A 20633-nucleotide genomic window follows, 5' to 3' on the forward strand; every position below is an offset into this window, starting at 1 on the left:
TCTGTGGTCAGAGGCCCTTTGCAGAGATGAGCTGGCGGGGCAGGCTCGCTCCGAGCCTGACATAGGCCAGGCCACTCTGTGGCTTTCTGTCCCCAGAGGAAGTAGCCCGATGCGCGGGCAGCCCCTCCCCGCTTTGGAAGGCCTCTGCGGTGACTATTTATGAAGCCTTGGGTGGGAGCCCTGATACCAAAGGTGGAAACCACAAGGGAGAAGACAGACCTGGCCACCTAAAAATTAAATAAATGGATTCCTGACTGTGATGAAAATGCCTCAGTAGCAAATGTGGTGTTTGCTATTGGCTTGAGAGAGATTTTTTTTAATCACATTAAGAAGAACTTCTTTGTGCTTTACAACGTTGGGGTTTTTTAAAATCAGAAACGAATGTTCAGTTTTATCAAATGCCTTCTCAACATGTATTGAAATGATTATATGTTATTTTCCTTTGACAAGTTAAAGTGTGATTTTATTGTAATAGCATTAAAGCATTCCTGAAATAAACCTACTTTATTCTATTGTATATGGCAAGCTTAAAATTGCTAGCAGTTTAAATAGGACTTCTATGTCTATTTATAAGTGAAAGTGAACATCTGTTGCTTGTTCCTGAGTGTTCTGAGGCACATGGGCAGGCCATCTTAAGAGGTTTGGGATCAGGGTTTTGTTAACTTTTTCAAAGAACTGGGAAGCTTGACATCTTTTTCTGTGATCTTAAGAATTTTTTTTTTAACATCTTCATTGGAGTATAATTGCTTTACAATGGTGTGTTAGTTTCTGCTTTATAACAAAGTGAATCAGCTATACATATACATATGTCCCCATATCTCCTCCCTCTTGCATCTCCCTCCCATCCTCCCTATCCCACCCCTCTAGGTGGTCACAAAGCACCGAGCTGATCTCCCTGTGCTATGCGGCTGCTTCCCACTAGCTAGCTATTTAACATTTGGTAGTGTGTATACGTCCTTGCCACTCTCACTTCGTCCCAGCTTACCCTTCCCCCTCCCTGTGTCCTCAAGTCCATTCTCTACATCTGGGTCTTTATTCCTGTCCTGCCCCTAGGTGTGATCTGAAGAATTTGAAAGAACTACCTGGGCCTAGCACCTCTTGTGAAAGTAATTCTTTAACAACTTTTTCTGTTTTTTCTTCTCAGATTTTCTACTTTTTAAATCAAGATTTGATAATCTATTGTTTCCCCAAAAAGCATCCCAATTCATCAAGGATTTTCCAATTTTTAACATACATGTTTTGCATGTTAATCTCATACTTTTTCTAATCTTTTATCTGAGGTTTTGTGCGGTGGTGTTTTCTCTGCTTTTTTTCTGGCTTAGACTATCCAGAGATGTGACTATTTCATTGTAGCTATTTTTCTAAAGAATCAACTGTTGAATTTACTTTTTCATTTTTATGTTTTTTAAAATATCAATAAATATTATTTTTAAATAATTATTAATGCATTTAAATTATTTGCCCTTTGGAGAGATTTATTTTGTGGTTCTTTTTTTAAGTGTCTTGATTTGGATTCTTACTTCATTTATTTTCATTTATTTTTGGTTAGTAATAAGATAATTTACAGCTGCAGATTTTTCTCAGAATTCAGTTTTGCCTATATTTCACTGATTTTCACGTTCAGTATCGCCATTATGTTTTCTTAACAGCCTATCGTTGAATTTTTAAATCTTTGTTTGACCCTAAAATTATATGAGTGATCTTCCATTTCTAGGGATCCCATCTTTTTTTAAATTTATCCTTTTCTCACTAATTTCTAGTTTCTAATATTATGGCAAAGAATACTGACTTAAAATCTCCACTTTGAGAATTTGTCAAGTTTTTCTTTGAACCTAAATAGGATCCAGGGACTTTTGAAAAGATTGTTGATTCTCTGTAGGATAGAAACTTCATCATATAGTCACTGAGTCAGTCTTATTAACTTTATTTTTCATTTTTATACTAGTTTCTATTCACCTAACCTGAAGATTTTGTTGAGTCCGTCGCGATTACTCACAGCGGTAGGCTGTCTGCGTCCTATGAAGCTACGATAACACTCTTCCCAGTGTGAAACGCCCCCTCTTCCCGTTTACTGTCTTTTGCGCTGGAATGTGCTGTGTTTGCTAAGACCACCACTCCTGCTGTCCTACTCACATCTCCAGGCAGATCTGTCTCATTCTGTCCCTTCTGCCTTTGTTTCTCCTGCCTTTGAGATGATTGCTGTGAACAGGATGAGTGGGGCTTTTTTTCTTACACTCTCCCTGCCCTCATGGTGTTTGCGGTCAAGTTGTTGAGACCAACAGTGAGTGAATAATCAAGAGTTAAAGTACAGGTACAAAGTAAGACACAACTATGATGGAAAACCGCACTTTGCCGGGGGATCCAAATGAGGTTGAAGCATAAAAAAACACCTGTTTGAGGAGGTGACATTTGAGGGATACACAGATGTCGGCCTTGTAAAAATGGGGTTAAGAGCCTTACAAGTAGAAAGTGCAGCTTGTGCAAAGGTCCTGAGGCAGAAGTATCAGCCAGGGTGGCCAGTGAGAGGGAGGGGGTACAGTTGAGAGTGGAGAGGTGGGGGCCACATGAGGGCTTTTGAATCCAGCACAGGTGCAGCAGGGAGCATTGAAGGCCTGAAGCAAGAGTGAGTCTGTGTGGACAGTGGGCTTGGGGAGGCGGAAGGCAGAGGCCAGGGCTGTGGCCCCAAGAGCCAATGGTGGATAGAGCCCAGGGCTTCAGAGAAGAGGAAAGCAGGGGAGGGGGTTGATGGCTGCCCTGACTAAGCTGGATTGGGGGAGGAGAAGGGGTGCAGAGATGCCCAGGCCCCGGCCCATGCTCAGTGCAGAGAAGTGGAAGCTGGTATTAGAAATGTGGTTGTAATAACCCACCAAGGCTAGTCACTCTGCCTACTCCTGGTCACAGTGACTGGGCTGGAGGAGGGGAGGGGGCCCCCGGAAATGGGGGGAAATCTGTGGCAACTCAGAGGGGGCAAGGCTTCCCAGGCATGAGAGATGGGGCTGGGGTGGGGGCATCCCGAGAGTCAGGTGTGGACGCCCGTTGTGCACAGGACCAAGGCTTCAGATGGGGGTGGGGATGTCTCGGGGAGTGTCGGACGTTGCACAGTCTTTGGGCGCCGGCGGAGGAGGGAAGGAGCGAGGGCTGCAGAGCGCCAATGCCCCTCACCTGGCTGGAAGGGCGGGGGGCAGATGCGCCGGGCTGCTGAAGAGGGAGAAGGCTCGAGAGCCCGGGGGGAGGGAGGGAGCGGGGTGCTGACTGCGAGGGGCGAGGTGAGGCGGCGGAGGGAGGGTCCCTAGGAAAGGGATCAGGAGACGAGGAACCAAGGAGCGGAGGTCCCCGGGAAGGGGGCGTCATCTGGTAGCCTCGCCCTTCCTGCAAGGAGGCCGGGGGCCGCTCCTGGAAGCCGAGTGTCCTTGGGCGCCTGGCGCGGGGAGCCGGCGGGGATGGGTGCGAAAGGGGGTCCTGCCCTCGGAGCCCCCCACCTACCCTCAGGGCCCTCCCTGCCCCCAGGTCCGGACGCCCCTCGGGACCGGGCGTCTAATCCCCGCAGCATCCGTGCGGGGACGGCAGGGAGGTCCGTTCCGCCCCGGAGGCCACCCAGACCCGGGAGGAGGCGAGCGATGGAGGGAAGCCGCCGGCCCGCCCAGGCCCTGGGGACATTCGGGGAGTGAGCGGACATCCGGAGTTCTGCCGCCTTGAAGGTGTGCGAGGGCCCGCTGGCGGGTGAGCCACCGAACTGCCGCATTATGTCGCTTGGAGGGGCCCAGCCCCCAGCACTGCCGCCTGGAGCAGGGCTGCCAGCCCGCTGCCCCCTAGGAGGTGCCCCCTAGGAGGGGGGTCCCAGAGCTCCTTCCACTGGAGTGGCCGGGGGAGAACCCCTCGTGCTGGAAGCAGAGGCTGGGAGAGAGGGTGTCGCCGTGGTGGGGACGCTGCCCTGCCCGGGACGGGGTTTACCCCACGCAGCTCGAGCAGAGGTAGGTGGGCGGAGGGAAGAAAGGCCGCGCGCTGGCTGCCGGCTCCGCAGGGCCGGGGTCTGCAGGACTGGAGCCCAGGCCGGGCAGGCGGGCAGGGGCCACCGCAGCCCTCTGAGCCCTGGGCGGCGCCAGACGTGGAGGAGCCGCGCCTCCAGCGAGGTGCAACCCCCCAGGCAGCCGGGGCTGCGGGCCCCCAGCAAGCCCGTCTCGGCCCGCCTCCCACCCGGTCCTCCCAGCTGCTGGGGAGTTCGAGCAGCACACGAGTCCCCTGCGCCGAAGACCCCCGCTGCCCCAGAAATGAGGACATGTGCGCCCCACGGCTGCAGACTCAGGGACCTCAGTGTCCAGTTTTCTGCAGGCCTTTTCCTCAGTGAGCTGTTTAAAAATATAAAAATAATGTATGCTCACTGCGGAAAACTTGGAAAATGCCCCCAAAGCGGAGATAGGAGAATAAAAGCCCTTCATCTCACTACCCTCTAGTGGTGACAAGTCCTCCTAACATTCTGAGGTCTTCCCCTCCTACCTGGACCATTTTATGCTGAAACCACATTGTTTGTATAATTTGGTCTCAACTGCTTTTTCTTTTGTTCAACGTTGTAACGTAAGTATTTTCCTCCTAAATATCATTTTAATAGCTACATAGCCGAGGCTCTTATAAGCAACTTTTTTCATCACTGTCCTATTGTTTTGCTCATTTTCATAATTATAAATCTGTAATGTTCATTTTCTTACATTATTTTTGACTACATTTCATGTTATTAACTTAGGATAATTCCCAGAAATAGAATTACTGGCTCAAAGGCTGTCCGTGATTTTGAAGTTCGATACATAATTGCCAAACTGCTTTTCGGAAAAATTTTACCAGTTTATCTTCTATTAGCAATGATGCAAGCACCTGCCTCATTTCACTATACCTTCACCAGCACTGAGTATTCTCATTTTTAAAATTACCTTGTTCTTTTATTATTATTATTATTTTAATATTTATTTATTTATTTTGGCTATGCCAGGTCTTAGTTGTGACATGCGCACTCTTAGTTGTGGCATGCATGCAGCATCTATTTCCCAGACCAGGGATGGAACCTGGGCCCCCTGCATTGGGAGTGCAGGGTCTCACCCAATGGACCACCAGGGAAGTCCTGAGTATTCTCCATTTGAAAATGGATTCTATTTGGATGTTTGCTTCTTTTTTCCTTAAAAGTGAGGTTCGACATTTTTGTCAGCTGCTTATTATTCAGGCTCCCCAGGCCGGCTTCAAATGGGCCCTGTTCACCTTCACCTGCCCCGGCTGCCAGGGTGCCGGGGCTGCCACCTCCCCTCCTCCCAGCGGGTATTTAAAGCTGCTTGAAGCCACCAGGTTGTGAATTTTCCTGGGTTGATGGAAGCAAATACTGGTCCAGAGAAAGTGAACCAAAATAGTGGTTCCTCCTCAGATATTCTGAGGGCTTAGACACACATTGCCTGGTCAACGTTTACTCGGGTTTATGGAATAAGAAATGGACCCTTAAGGGGCCACACACCAGTTGTCAGGAAGCTGTCCACTTACTGGGCACCTGTTATACATCAGGCCCTTGACCTTGTTTAACTTGATCTGCCCAGTAACCCTGTCAGGTGGGGTACCTGTCTCTTCATTGAATATAAAGAGACCAAGGTTTGGATGGGTGAGATGCGGCTCTTGGGATCCCTCAGCATAAGATGTGGAGCTGGATTTGAACCCAGTTCTGGGGGGCACCAGGGCCCAGACTCACACACACTCCACGTCAGGGCCAGACAGGGCTAGTTGGTGTCCCCAGAGCAGACGACTCCCCTGTGGGCATCAGTGGGCACCTTCTTGTCAAACAAGTAAAACAACCATGAAGCGTGGTACCAGAAGCCTTGACTTGGGACCCAGATATATTGGAAACTACTTCCACCACAGTGTTCAGGAACATTCCAAGCAAAGTTCACTTAGGGGCCCAGAATAGAAAATCCTGGCCAAAAAAAAGGATAATCATTCCATTACATGAGAACTGAAAATAGAGGGTGAAAGCAAGCATACTTTTTCATGATTATTTTGGCCCCTTCAGTCAGTACAATGTTCTTTTGAACAGAAGAATGTCTGTACTCTGGAAGAAATTCTTTTATCACGTCCTTGCTGACAGGGCTCACAATATTTATTGAAAGTTTCAGCTGTTACTTCAGTATAAATAAACAGGATGAAGTGGGCAGCCGACTGCACATTAGGGATATTTTTAGACGGGGATGGCTTTGCAGACTGGAAGGATATTTGAAGGAGAGAGTGCCTCGTCCCAGAATAGCCCACCACCAGCTCAGCCTCAGCGTGGCCTCAGCGTGGGGTCCCTTCTGTCACAGGTCCCTGGGTCAGGGGTCCTTCCCATCCTGGCTGGCCAGCCCAGAGGTGGCAACACCTCCTTCTAGGGACATCCCAGCTTCACTCCTCAGGCAGAGCGTAGGGAACAACATTTAGGACTGACTGTGTGTCACTGCGTCTGCAGAACACCTAAAACTACACGTTGATTCAGTGGGTCTGAGGTGGGGAAAAAGACGACCATTCAAGCTAGTGTTTGTAACGTGCAGCCCTGTGGTTGATGGATGACCAGCTCAAAAGTCTGGACTTTGGTTTTTAATAATACTTGACACACTTGCACTTACCTTGTGCCAGGCCCTTGACGTGTGCTAATTCATCTTTTTCACAATGGGACCCAGTCTGTCCTGACTTCCTGTGGCTTTTTCCACTTCCGTTTTCTACTTGGAACGTGAGTCCTCGTTCACTTAGAAAAACCATGCACCCCTGTGGGCACGGGTCCTGCACACCCTCCACTGCCTCTGCCCACTCTCTCCCCCCTTGTGCCCCATCCACTTAGCTGCTCACGTGGACTGAGGGAGGCCCTGTGTGCCCTGTGCACTTGGGGTCATGACCCAGAGGGCAGCCAGGGCAGAAAAAACAGTGACCTAGCGATTGAGAGACCGTATGATAGGTGCTGGAGTAGAGGGGTGCTTGGGTGCTGGAGAGGCCCCAAGCTCTTCCATTCAACAGCCTTTCAATACCTCTCTGAGCATCTCTTCAATGTTAACTTCCTGGATAAAATATGGAAAAGTATATTTTATATATCTTCATTTTTACTGTTTAGGGAGCTCTTCATTTCTTTGTATGGGTCCAAAATTCCTTCTGTTATATTCCTTTGACTGAAGAACTTTAACATTTCATGAAGCACAGGTCTGGTGGCAATGAATTCTATAAGCATTTTTTCTGGAAAGGTCTTTATTGCAAGCTCATATTTGAAAGATGTCTTTGCTGAGTAGAGGATTCTGGGCAGACAGGGGTTTGGGGCCCCACCCCCTAGTACTTGAAAAATGCCACACGTTGTCTTCCAGCTTGCATAGTCTCAGTAAGAAGTCTGCTGTAGTTCACATCACCCATTCCTCTGTAGGTGTCTTTCTTCTTGAATGACTCCAAGACTTTTTTTCTTGGATTTTTTTCATCATCTTCGTTTTTCAGCAGTTTGACTTTAATGTCTAGGTGGCTGTTTGTTTGTTGTTGCTGTTGCTTTGTTTTTTTATCCTTTTTTTTTTTTTTGCAGGGGGGGTTCTCTGGCCTTCTTGGATTTGTGATTTTTCATCTCATTATTTTTGGAAAATTCTCAGCTATTATCTCTTAAATATTTCTTCTGCCCAATTCCTTCTCCTTTTGGAACTCAAATTACAAGCTGGAGTTGACATCATTGACAGTGCTGTTAATTTACCACAGCTCTTGGATGCTCTATGTTTTTCTTTTTGTTTCAGTTTGGGTAATTCTGCTGACCACCTTCACGTTCGCTAATTCTTTCCTCAGATGTCAAGTCTGATGACGAGCTCATCAAAGATGGACTCTCTGATACTGTGGGGTTCCCCCTGCCCCTCCAGCATTTCTCTTTGACTTTCTTACAGTTTCCATCTCTCTGCTGAAATTCTCTATCTGTTCATGCATATTTTCTACCTTCTCAACTAGTCCCTTTATCATATTAATATTTTTTAGGTCCCTGTACGATAGTTACCATATCTGGGTCATCTCTGAGTCTGCTTCTGTTGATTACTTTATCTTTTGACAATGGGTCCCAATGTTTTATTTTTTTATTTATTTAATTTATTTATTTTTGGCTGCGCTGGGTCTTCGTTGCTGCTCTAGTTGCGGTGAGCGGGGGCTACTCCTCGTTGCGGTGCGCAGGCTTCTCACTGCGATGACTTCTCTTGTTGTGGAGCACGGGCTCTAGGCGTGCAGGCTTCAGTAGTTGTGGCACACGGGCTCAGTAGTTGTGGTTTGCAGGCTCCAGAGTGCAGGCTCAGTAGCTGTAGTACATGGGCCCAGTTGCTCCATGGCATGTGGGATCTTCCCGGACTAGGGCTCGAACCCGTGTCCCCTGCACCGGCAGGCGGATTCTTAAAAACTGCGCCACCAGGGAAGCCCCTAATGTTTTATTGAATGTTGAACTTGCATGTGTAGAACAGAAGAGATTGAGATAAATAGTATTTACATCTGGAAATGAGTAAGCCTCTCGTGTCAGGCTGTTAGTGTGGGATCTAAGTCAATCTTGGGAGGAGTTGAGCTGGGTTTGGGATTTGTTGTTGCTGTGGTTTCCTTCAGAGCACCACAGGCCTCAGATACCTCTGGCAGTGGGTTACCACTGCCTTGTGCTCAGGGTGGGGCTAGAGAATTTTCCTTCATGTGGTGCGTCCCACCCTGCATGCCCGTGCCACAGAGTGGGTCTCTCTCCACCTCCCCGTGGCAGATTGCTGTTGCTTGTCTATACCGGGTTTGTACTGGGAGAGAGGGAGGGGTTCCCTCTCTCCTGGTCCAGCTTCAGCTTAGAAAGCCACCGTGCCCTCAACCTCAGGATTCCTCCTCCCTGTGGCAGCCAGACTCTGCCCTGTATCGGTGGGGTCTTGGTGGGAGAGTCCTGCCACTCCCCCAGTGGTAGGAGACCTCACTTTGGTATCTTGCAGGCTCCTAGGTCCAGGATGGTTTCCTGCTGCTCTCCCAAGGGAAAAGAGTCTTTTACCCATCCTTCTCCCAGGCACAGTGTGCCTTCTTGTGCCCTGGAGCTAACAGGCTGTGCCGTCCCTCCCTCAACTCAAGGCTTTGCTTCCTGGACAGAAGGGTCTGGAAGCGCTTCAGGCCTGTTCAGCTGAAGCCACTGATCATCGAGATCACCTGCTCATCCTCCAGGGGCCCAAGCCTGTTGCTGCTTCTGTGAGAAGGGTTTGGGAAACGTGTGGTGTTTGTGCATGGCCCCGAACAGCAGCCGATCCCCTGCCTGCCCCTAACCTTTCTCACGAGCACCCCCTGGAGCCTCATGGGAAAGAGCAGAGAGTCATGGAACCCCGCTCACCGCATCTGGGGCCCCAGAAATTCCAGAATGACTCTCCAGCCCACACTAAACCCTGGGCAGTTCAGCTATTATGTAGCTGGTACAGCAGCTGCATCTTTCTCCTCCTTGAAACTCAGGTTACTTTGCTGCCTTGCAGTCTCAGCTCTCTGATGGACTCAAGAAAATGTATGATTTTGTAGTTTCTTCAGCTTTTTTTTGCTGTTCATATGGGATCAACACTCTGTGTTGCTTTCTCCATCCTAAGCAGAAGTGACACTTTCTGGAAACTACTGAATACATTTTAATTTCCCCCAACACTGAATCTTCAATTCTTAAAAAACAGGGGCTTCCTTGGTGGCGCAGTGGTTAAGAATCCGCCTGTCAATGCCGGGGACACGGGTTCGAGCCCTGGTCCGGGAAGATCCCACATGGCCGTGGAGCACTAAGCCCGTGCGCCACAACTACTGAGCCCACGTGCCACAACTACTAAGCCCGTGCGCCACAACTACTGAGCCTGCGCACCTAGAGCCCGCAAGCCACAACTACTGAGCCCACATGCCACAACTACTGAAGCCCGTGCGCCTAGAGCCCATGCTCTGCAACAAGAGAAGCCACCACAATGAGATGCCCACGCACCGCAACAAAGAGTAGCCCCTGCTCGCCGCAACTAGAGAAAGCCCGCATGCAGCAATGAAGACCCAATGCAGCCAAAAATAAATAGTTTTTAAAAAATAAATAAATTAAATTAAATTAAAAAACAATTTACTCAAAAAATTAAACAAAGACGTATGATATGATCCAGCAATTCCACTTCTGGATATACAGCCAAAAGAATTGAAAGCCGAGACTCGAGTAGATAATTGCACACCCATGTTCATAGCAGCAGCATTTGTCACAATAGCTAAAACATGGAAGCAACCTGAATGTCCGTCAATGAATGGATAAACAAAATGAAGTATGTACGAGCAACGGAATATTATTCAGCCTTAAAAAGGAAGGAAATTCTGACCCAGGCTACAACATGGATGAACCTGGAGGACATTATGCTCAGTGAAATAAGCCAATCACAAAAGGACAAATATTGTAGAGCCAACTTATATGAGGTGCCTGGAGTAGTCAGATTTCACAGAGACAAAAGGCAGATGGGAGTTGCCAGGGGCTGGAGGGAGAAATGTGGGTGAGTGTTTAAGGGGGACAGAGTTTCTGTTTGGGAATGAAATAGTTCTGGAGATGGATGGTGGTGATGGTTGCACGACAACGGAAATGTACTTAATGCCACTGGACTGTACAGGTAAAAATGATTGAAATGGTAAATTTTATGTTCTTTATATTTTACCACAATTTTTTAATAAAAAATTTACTGGTTCTTGCCATGTGCCAGGTACTCTTCTAGGTACTGGGATTACAGAGGTGAACAAAATAGACAAAATCCCTGACCTCATGGTGTTTACACTCAATAAGCAAAATAAATCTGTAACCCGCTACAGTGAAGGGTGACAGCGCTGTCTGTGGGAAACTCCTCAGCAAGCGTGGGAAGATGAGGGGTGGGAGGTCAAGTTAGGCATGGGAGGCCTCACAGTGAGTCCTGTGAACACCTGGGGGGCTTTCAGGCTGGGGGGGGCTCTGCTCGGGGTGATGCAGACAGCAAGGGGCTCAAGAGGCTGCAGATCTGCCCACTCCTGAGGGCTCGATGTCCCAGGCTGCCTTCTGAAAACGCCTGGCTGGTCCACCTTCCCCTTTGCCCTTGGTGTGGCATCCCAGCTCCCGGAATACCTTAGCCCCAGCTTGCCTTCTGGGGTTTGAGCATGTGCAGGACATCTAGGGAGCCCGCAGAGGACCCGTCCAGGACCTGTGTCTCTAAAGCCAGGGCCACCGCCTCAGGGCCTGGACTTTGGGGGAGTTCGCCCCAGTGGGGAGTGGGGTGGGGAGCCCCTGGCTGGAGTCCCACCTTGATCCCCTGCCCACCAGGGACTGACGACCTGCTTCTCCATCTGCAGGAGCTACGAAGAGCTCTCGGACTGCACCAGGCATGTGGCACAAAAGCTGGACTGCTTCTGGCCTAACGCAGCGGTGGACACGTTCTTCCTCTCCGTCCACCGGCACTACTTCAGAAGCTGCCCCGTCTCAGGCAGGGCCTTGCAGGACCCGCCCAGCAGTGTCCTCTGCCCCTTCATCGTGGTGCCCATCCTGGTGACCCTGCTCGTGACGGCACTGGTGGTCTGGAGGAGCAGGTGCCCGGAGGGCATCATGTAGGCTGGGAGCGGGGAGGGCTGCCCGATCACAGAGGCTGCCGGGCAGGCCAGAGGGTGGGCGCGGGGGCCGAGCCCGGCCAAGGCTTCTGGTACTCCAGTGGCAGAGCAGACCGCCGGTCCCCTCTTCTTCTACCCAAGAAGAGCTCACAGCAGGATTTTGGAGTGGTCACGGCACAGGCATTGACCTAGAAGCCACCCTAGGAAGGGCAGCCCAGGTGCTGGGAGGGAGCAGGGCGTAGCTGTCAGCGTTTCTGGGGAGGGTTCTGAGCTGTCTCCCAAGGTGTTTATGAACCACCCCCTGGCTCGATTATGGATAAGTAGTTTGTGATTAAAGGATGTCCTTGAATTTGGGAAGCGTCATTCTTTCTGGATGTGGACCCTAGGGAGTAGAAGGATGGGAGAAACTCTAGCCCCTTTGGATTTTGTCTTTCTCTGACAGGAGGCGCCCTCGCAGGTACCTTTACGGGGGACGATGATGGTTGAGGCCCCATGGGGGCTGACCGCTGTGCATGTGCTGAAGCTGCTCCCCGGGATCCTGAGGCCCCCGCCGCATCCCCGCCACTCTGTCTAGAACCACTGGCTCAATGGGCTGCGACTGGCAGACAGGAGGAGGCCAGGTCTGCTCAGTTTTTACTGAGGCCCCTCCCCAAAGATGCCTCGCCAGCCCCCCGTCCAGGCACCCACCTCCATTCTGTCCCCCAGGGTTTGAGCAGCTATTTCCTCTGCACCCATCCAGGCTGCTGCTGCGCCCCATTCCCCCTGCTTCCCAAGCTCCAGCTTCCAGAAGGTTCTGGATCTCCAAAGGGAGCTCCCTGCACTGTCCCTCCCAGATGGCTCCTGAGCTCAGACCCCTCCTCTGAGGTCCCTACATCCCCCAGCCGGCTGCAGCGCCTCCGGCCCACGACCTGCCCCTTCTCAGGCCCACTGCCCTGCGTCGGCCTCCCCTCCTCCCAGCTGGACAGCCACCCAGACACGGGGCGAAGGCCACGGCCCCCGAGCTCTTCAACATTAGCTGAACCCGCGCTGGGGCTGAACGGGCCGGACCCCCGCAAGGGCGTCCCAGTGGCGACAGGCCCGGAGCTGGGCCTTGCCGGCCCGAGAGCCCCGACTGTCCCCCTGGACAGCCCCGTGCGGGGACGACGGGCCATCCCTCGGGGCGTCCCGCGTCCATACTCCGGACCCCGGGGCTGGCTGGCCCGGCTCCTCGGCCTCCCCACGGCGCCGACTCGGCGCCAGAACAGCTGCCCCCGAGGACGCGGACGCCTCAGAGGGCGTACATCCTCCTCCCGGAAAGGGGCCGGCAGAGGTGCGGCCGGGAGCAGGCGGGGCCGGGAGCAGGCGGGGCCGGGAGCAGGCGCCGCGGTCGGGGCGGGGCCGGGTCCCGACGAGCCTCGTCCCGGGAGAGCAGGGCGGCGGCGCGCACGCGGAAGGACAGCCCCACCGGCCTCGGCGGAATCACCCCGTTACTTGTGACACGTGCGTTTGCCGGAGGCGGCGCTTCGGAACCGCGGCCCCTGCTCCCCTCCTGCCGGTCCGGCCGCTCGCGGTGATTCGCGGGAACTCCTCCCCTTCCGCGCCGCAGGGCGCGCCCGACCCCTGACCCCCGAGCCCTGACCCCCGCAGGCCCTCGCCCCCAGGCCGCACGGCACAAGGCCCAGCGCTGAGCAAGGGGTCCTTCCAGAGTCAGTTTTCCAACTGTGGCGTCTTCAGGGACCGGGCCGTCCCTCCCCACGTGCTTTGCCGGCCGGAGGTGCGTGGTGTGGGGACGGGGGTCGCCCTTGGTGGAAAGGCATCTCCTGCCTCAGGTCTTCCTAAGTGGCCGCTCACTTCTGCACCACTGACGGCAGCTTAATGAGATTTTCCAGTTTTCACCAAGGAAAGTAACTTCCTGTGGGACAGCAGGCCACTTGTTCCTCACATTTCAATATGTAGCCCCGTATGACCGTTTTCACTTAAAAGACAACGGACTGAGGGGAACTGGTGCCTACGAGGTAGAGGACGGTTTTATCGGAAGAATGTGTTTTCCGAGCGCGCTCGTCTGAAAGGTCTGCTCTGAAAGCTGTCACCTAATTTCATGAAGTCAGAATGTCGCGTGTTCCGGAAAAACGATTGGGTACCTGTTTTTAAACCTTTGGAAGTGTATTTCCTGCCATCATAGCCTATGAAGACTAATCGTGTTAAACCCGACAGAAAAGGCCAAGCTCAGCCACGCGACAGCCTTCCTACTGTCCCCCCCCCAGGGCTCTGTGCCCGCACCTCCTCGTCCATAAAGTGGGGAGGGTAATGGGGCCTCCCTCGAAGGGGGATGCATTAATTAAGTAAAATGTCTTAGCCCCAGGTTTCCGCCCGCATGGGATTCTGGTGAGGCTGTTGTTGGCACCGCACCTATGAGCCGGGGAAGGTTCTAGATGCCATGTGATCTCAGGAGGGTCGGCGAAGCCATGGGGGTCCCTGCGCCAAAGCCCGCGGCCCGGAGCTCCGGCGAGCAGGCCTGCCTTGACCCGCCCGCCCCGCGCACTGGCGAAGGGCCCCGCGGAGTGTGGGCTGTAGATAAAGGCCCGCTGGGTGGCAGGGCTGGCAGGGGGCCGTGGGGCAGCCCCACTCCCGGTGATGGAGGGCCTGCCGGGCTCGTCTTCAGGAACCACCGCCGCAAGCGCAGAGCGCAGGCACACGCTGCGCACTCAATGGTAGCTGTTAGTATTAAAACGTTTTACAGCCAGTGTCACTAACGCTAAACAATATCATTATTTTAAAATTATCCAAGCTAACGGAAGAGAACAGTGATTGATCATTTAAAAGTATTTTTCAGGTTTATTAAATATGTTTTAAAGTACACAAAAATTGGGTCTTGTCTTTAGAGACAAATTTTTTTTTTAAATTGAAGTGTAGTTGATTTACAGTGTTGTGTTTCTGGTGTACAGCAAAGTGATTCAGTTATAAATATGTATATATATTCTTTTTCACATTGTTTTCCATTATAGGTTATTACAAGATACTGAATACAGTTCTCGGTGCTATACGGTAGGACCTTGTTGTTTACCTATTTTATACATAGTAGTTTGTATCTGCTAATCCCAGAATTTTAATTTATACCCCCCCTTCCCCTTTGGTAACCATAAGTTTGTTTTCCATGTCTGTGAGTCTGTTTCCGTCTTGCAAATAAGTTCATTTGTATCATTTTTTTTAGATTCCACATATAAGTGCTATCATATGATATTTGTCTTTGTCTATATGACTTATTAGTATGCTAATATCTAGGTCCCTCCCTGTTGCTGCAAATGGCATTATTTCATTCTTTCTTGTGGCTGAGTAATATTCCATTGTATACATGTACCACATCTTTTTTATCCATTCATCTGTCAGTGGACATTGAGGCTGCTTCCATGTCCTGGCTATTGTAAATAGTGCTGCTGTGAACATTGGGGTGCACGTATCTTTTCGAATTATCGTTTTCTACGGATATATGCCCAGGAGTGGGACTGCTGGATCATACGGAAACTCTATTTTTAGTTTTTTAAGGAACCTCCATACTGTTCTCCATAGTGGCTGTATCAATTTACATTCCCACCAACAGTGCAGGAGGGTTCCCTTTTCTCCACACCCTCTTCAGCATTTGTTGTCTGTAGATTTTTTGATGATGGCCATTCTGACAGGTGTGAGGTGATACCTCAAGGTAGTTTTGATTTGCATTTCTCTAATGATTAGCGACGTTGAGCTTCTTTTCATGTGCCCGTTGGCCACCTGTGTGAGACAGAATCTTTTTTGCTAGATAGAGTTTTGCTAGATCTTGCGTTGTATGCACACATGGCGTGCGGTCTCTACCCTCTCAGCACGGTTTCAGGCGTTCAGTGGCGTCTTGTTCACTGTCAGCACGATGCCGTGCACCAGGTCTCCAGAACTGATTCATGTTGCTTTGCTGAAATTCTGTGCCCCTTGATTAGCAGCTCCCCATTTCCACCTCCCCCCAGCCCTTGGCAACCACCATTCCACTCTTTGATTCTATAATTTGACTATTTTAGTTACCTCTTGTAAATAGAATTCTGCAGTATTTGTCTTTCTGTGACTGGCTCATTTAGCATAATGTCTTCAAGTTTCATCCATGTTGTCACATATGACAAGATTTCCCTCCTTTTTAAGGCCGAGTAATATTCCGCTGTATGGATAGACCACACTTTGTTTATCCCTTCATCTCTCAATGGACATACAGGTTGTTTGCACAGCTTGGCTATTGTGGATAATTTTTAAACGTTTAGGTTGGACTTTGGAATGTGTGTTTGTAAGTACATTTGAGTATATGTGCACCTGATCTGGAACTTTCCTTCAAGTGAAATAGTTCTGCTGTAAAGGTTTAGGAGGACCCAGGGAGCATTCAGGTTTCCCTCTTCCTCGTCAGGTCACCAGTCTTGGCTGGCATGGAGGCCAGGTTCTGCTCGCCGGGGGCTTTCCGTTCAGTCCGGGTTTGCGGTCAAGTGTCTGCACATCACAGGGCTGAGGGCAAAGAACCCAACACCAGTGAATAAGGTGCTTAATGAGAATTCATAAACCAAAGCAGAATTTTTGTATTATTAGTTTGTTTGAGATTTTATTATAAATAAACATATAAACAAACACAAATGACTTTCTTATTACACTCAGCCCTTCTGCATCCTCAGATAGAGGGCCAGTTGCAAGGGACTTGAGCCTCTGCAGATTTTGGTATGTATGGGGGTTCTGGACCCCATCCCCTGAGGATACCAAGGAACAGTTGTAGTTTCCTAGGCCTGCCTTTAACAAATTATCGCAAGCCAGGTGGCTTAAAAACGTCAGAATGGGGCTTCCCTGGTGGCGCAGTGGTTAGGAATCCGCCTGCCAATGCAGGCGACACGGGTTCATGCCCCGGACCGGGAAGATCCCACATGCCACGGAGCAACTGGGCCCGTGAGCCACAACTACTGAGCCTGCGCGTCTGGAGCCTGTGCTCCGCAACAAGAGAGGCCGCGATAGTGAGAGGCCCGCGCACCGCGATGAAGAGTGGCCCCCGCTTGCCGCAACTGGAGAAAGCCCTCGCACAGAAACGAAGACCCAACACAGCCATAAATAAATTAATTAATTAAAAAACGACAGAATGCGTTTTCCCTCACAGTTTTCTGGAGGCTAGACGTCCCGAGGTCGAGGTCCTGTCAGGGCCACGCTCTCTCTGCGGGCTCCAAGGGAGGGTCCTTCCCGCCTCTTCCAGCCTCTGCTCATGTCGGCATTCCTCGGTGTTCCCTGTCTCCGAGCTGCGTCCCACAAGTCTTGCCACCTTCTGTCTGTGTGTCTTTGTGTCTTCTCTTCTTATAAAGTCACCAGTCACATTGGGTTGGGCCCACCCTAATCCAGCATGACCTCATTTTAACTTAACTAATTACATCTGCAGAGACCCTATTTCCAAGGAAGGTCACATGCTGAGGTTCCACGTGAGCATGAATTTGGGGGGGGGCACTGTTCAGTCCACCACACTCAAGAGCTGGTGCCACCTCGGTCCTCCCCTTTGTCCGGGCCATGAGAGGGGACAACATCTAATAACCTGCTGCAGAGGCTGTTTCCAAAGCCCAGCCAATCAGGTGATAGAACGAGACCAGGTGTCCCAGGAACTCCTGAGAAAAATGCCTTGTCCCCAAGGCTAGGGTGCAGGCCGTTGTTCCCACAGACAGACCACTCTAACAGCTGCTTCAGGTTTGCCTTTGAGAGCCAGGGACCACTCTGCGTGTGTGTGTGTTTGTGTGCACGTGCATGCGTGTGTCTGTGCATGTGTGTATGTCTGGGTGTGTGTCTTTGCATGTGTGTGTGTGTGTCTGCGCATGCACGTATGTGTGTGCATGCATGTGTGTGTGCATGTGTGTGTGCATGTGTGTATGTCTAGATGTGTGTCTTTGCATGTGTGTGTGTGTCCGTGCATGTGCATATGTCTGGGTGTGTGTCTTTGCATGTGTGTGTGTGTGCATGTGCATATGTCTGGGTGTGTTTGCATGTGTGTGTGTGTGTGTCCGTGCAGTGCATATGTCTGGTGTGTTTGCATGTGTGTCCGTGCATGTGCGTATGTCTGGGTGTGTGTCTTTGCATGTGTGTGTGTGTCCATGCATGTGCGTATGTCTGGGTGTGTGTCTTTGCATGTGTGTGTGTGTGCATGTGCGTATGTCTGGGTGTGTGTCTTTGCATGTGTGTGTGTGTCCGTGCAGTGCATATGTCTGGTGTGTGTCTTTGCACGTGTGTCCGTGCATGTACGTATGTCTGGGTGTCTTTGCGTGTGTGTGTGTGTCCGTGCAGTGCGTATGTCTGGGTGTGTGCACACATGGGTGTGGTAAGCAGAGGCCTCTGGCAGCTCTGTCCTGGCCCCCAGCCCTAGTCCTCGGGGCAGAAGCTGCTCTCAACCACTTCAGGCCCACACCCCGGGCTGGGAGGGCCCCTCCTATGTTATCTCCTGGAGGGTCACTGAGTAGATGGTTGACTTTTCCAGGAAACGAGTTTCTAAGACACCTTGAGAAGTGTTCCTGGAATCGCTATTCTGAGTCGCCCATGCCTGAAGAGGTGCGGGCAGGGAGCAGGAGCCGCTGCGCGAGGCGTCTGACCTTGGCGGCCACTGTTGCAGAACGAGCACCTGCCAGGGTCACATGGGATGATGCCAGACTCCCCAGGGCCACCGCAGGCAGGAGCTGTGGAGCTCCTCAGGGCCCCCCTGCTCAGGGGTCCGCCGTGGGGTGGGGTTGGGGAAGAAAGTGGGAGCTGTGGGCCCTCCCCACCGAGGGGCACTGCTCAGGCCCAGGGTGAGCCGGGGAGGCAAGGGGTGACGTGCACACGTGACATCACCACGCCGGGCACCGCTCTCCCTCTGCCCACCTGTGTTCTGCACTCTTCTCATGAGTCTTTCCCTGGGGCTGCCTGGAAAGTCAAAGAGGGACAGTGGTGTATTACACACCATCACAAACGATCACGCTCCTGTTTTCCCACCAGGAGCGCCCAGCCGAGCAGGTGGGCCCCTGGAGGGCTGCATGGAAGCAGCTAACCTTCTTTGGCTTCCCTGACAGGCCAACAGGGATTTCCGCTAAGCTGGTCAGGGAAGCTGAGGACAGTTTTAATTTGAAGAAAAAGATGAACTAGCTTTATTTGTGTCCCAAGCTAGGTAAATGGCCCCTTCTCCAGAGCTTTGTAATGGAAATCCCCAGAAAATAATTGGTTGGAAGTCAAAGAACCCAAAAAAACAAAGGGAAAGGATTTGGGAAGTGGACTTGGCCAGGTATGTATTGTTCCCAAATTGCTCACATTAATGAGCTCCCTGGGATACAGTTGCTCTGGAGACAGGGCTTCCTGCAAGCCAAGAAGCAGCTCTGAACTGAGATCATCTTCACAGAAAGGGCATCCCTGGTGGAGATGGCAGCTCGGGAGGGTGCAACAGCCTGGAGCCAAGAGAACTAAAAGCCAGCAGAATGTGGACTGAGCCTCAGGCTGGACACGTGGCGTTCCCTCCGGAGAAAAACCCTGAGTCTCCTGGAGATGAAATTCCCTCTTGTGCATCAAATATGAAAATCAGTACAGTCTTCGTGGAGGACAAATTAGATACATGTACCAAAAGTCTTGAAATGTTTGTTCCCAGTAATTTCCTTCCTAGGAATGTATTCCAAGGTCATAATTAGAGATGTGCTAAAGGACTTGTGTGGAATGACCTGCCCCCAGGGTTATTTATATGAGAGTGAGTGGAAACGTCCTGAGTGCCCGCACTAGATGGCTGTTCAAGTAGATGAAATCCAGATGATGGTGAAAAACTTTAAAAATTAAGTACATGGGAAATTTTTCTCACAGTATAGAGTTAATTGGAAAGGGCAGATTACAAAACAAGGAAACGAGATGATCTCAATTTGGGGTACGTGTATGATTGTGTGTGTGTGTGAGAGAGTGTGTGTCCCCAGGCCATATCTAACCAGGAAAAGACGGTATAATATGACTCACAGAAATGGTAACGACACACTACAGTTTGGATCAAGCTGCCGTGTTGTAGTTGCTGGGATGGAAGGCCATTTCGAGCCGTGGTCAGGGGTCCCAGGGCTAGACTCAGGCTCGCTGGGATCTGGCTGGACCCCTGTCCACCTGTGTGGCTTTGAGCAGCTCCTTCATCCCTCTGATGAGTTTATGTGCTTGGAAGAGATGACCCGTCCTCCGTCATCAGCCCCATCCCAAGGACGGCGTTTAAGCACCAAGGAGCATGCTGCTGGCCAGAGGATCCGCATGTTTGGGGGGCAGGGGTGGAGGTGGGGCGTGGAGAGCAAGCAGGAGGCTGGGGGCTTTGGGAGAGTGCGAGGAAAGCGGTTTTCAGACGCTTTTCTCTCTTCTATGAGCGTGACTGCCCTTTGGTTCCTTGTGAGACAAATTTAGGAAGGATCTGCAGTATTTCTCAAGGCTATTTTTGGAGTCGAACATGGATCTGACTTTGGTTTCTTCTCCATGGGAACATGCTGAGGTGGGCCGTGAGGTTGCCCATCTTTACTCGGTTTCATAAATGTGCTACAGGGAGAGAGGACACCAGACTGATGGCAGCTTGAAGAATAGTTTGTGTATGGCCCTCGAAAGCACCCCTCCTGGCTAACGCCCCCCAGCCACAATCCCTGGGCTGTGGATGGCTACCGAGGTGCTCCTTCCCTCAAATGGGCCGTCTTCCCAACAGACACGCTCACAGGAGGCCGGGCAGATCGCTCCCTGACTGTTTCCTGAGTGGGGGCGGAGACAGGCAGGGGTGCCTGCAGGTCAGTGCCAACCCATCATCATGATGGCACCTACATCCCAGCGCCTGCCCAGGCTGCCCAAGGTCACACCAGGAGGCTACTCAGCCTCTCACCCTAGCACCTTCTCCTTACGAGAAACTGTCCACATTAAGAAAGAAAAAACTGGTAGCATAGAGGCGACGGCACCAAACTGCCTGCGATCGAATTGAATCCCAGCTCTGCACAGTAAAAACGGGCCTCAGTTTCCTCACCTGTAAAGGGATGACCATGGGTACTTCAGGGAGTCGCTGTAGAAAGCCCTTGGCACTGTGCCCAGCACAGCATAAACCCTCT

At 51.2% G+C, this 20633-nt stretch overlaps 1 protein-coding gene and 2 long non-coding RNA genes across 5 annotated transcripts in view; 2 read left to right on the plus strand and 1 right to left on the minus strand.

Moving 5' to 3' along the window:
* The window catches only part of RAMP1 (receptor activity modifying protein 1), a 51698-nt gene extending 39784 nt beyond the window's left edge, over positions 1 to 11914 (plus strand). For both annotated transcript variants that reach the window (XM_082465292.1, XM_082465291.1), the window contains exon 3: positions 11314 to 11914. In XM_082465292.1, coding sequence (XP_082321418.1) covers positions 11314 to 11569 — 256 coding nt within the window. In that variant the 3' untranslated portion in view covers positions 11570 to 11914. The remainder of the gene's footprint in view (positions 1 to 11313) is intronic.
* LOC309662512 lies at positions 11854 to 12859 on the minus strand. Its single transcript, XR_014264746.1, has 2 exons — positions 12742 to 12859; positions 11854 to 12163 (listed from the first exon to the last, which is right to left on the minus strand). It is a non-coding gene; the product is annotated as an uncharacterized lncRNA (long non-coding RNA).
* Positions 12860 to 13124: 265 nt separating this feature from the next.
* LOC309662509 lies at positions 13125 to 20633 on the plus strand. Of its 2 annotated transcripts, none has more exons than XR_014264742.1 (4): positions 13125 to 13318; positions 14550 to 14589; positions 18703 to 18820; positions 18935 to 20633. It is a non-coding gene; the product is annotated as an uncharacterized lncRNA (long non-coding RNA). The 2 variants fall into 2 exon arrangements; XR_014264743.1 differs by lacking the exons at positions 18703 to 18820; positions 18935 to 20633 and adding exons at positions 15962 to 16089; positions 16204 to 17395.

The sequence above is a fragment of the Balaenoptera physalus genome (assembly GCF_965194825.1).
Source record: "Balaenoptera physalus genome assembly, chromosome: 6".
NCBI lineage: Eukaryota > Metazoa > Chordata > Mammalia > Artiodactyla > Balaenopteridae > Balaenoptera > Balaenoptera physalus.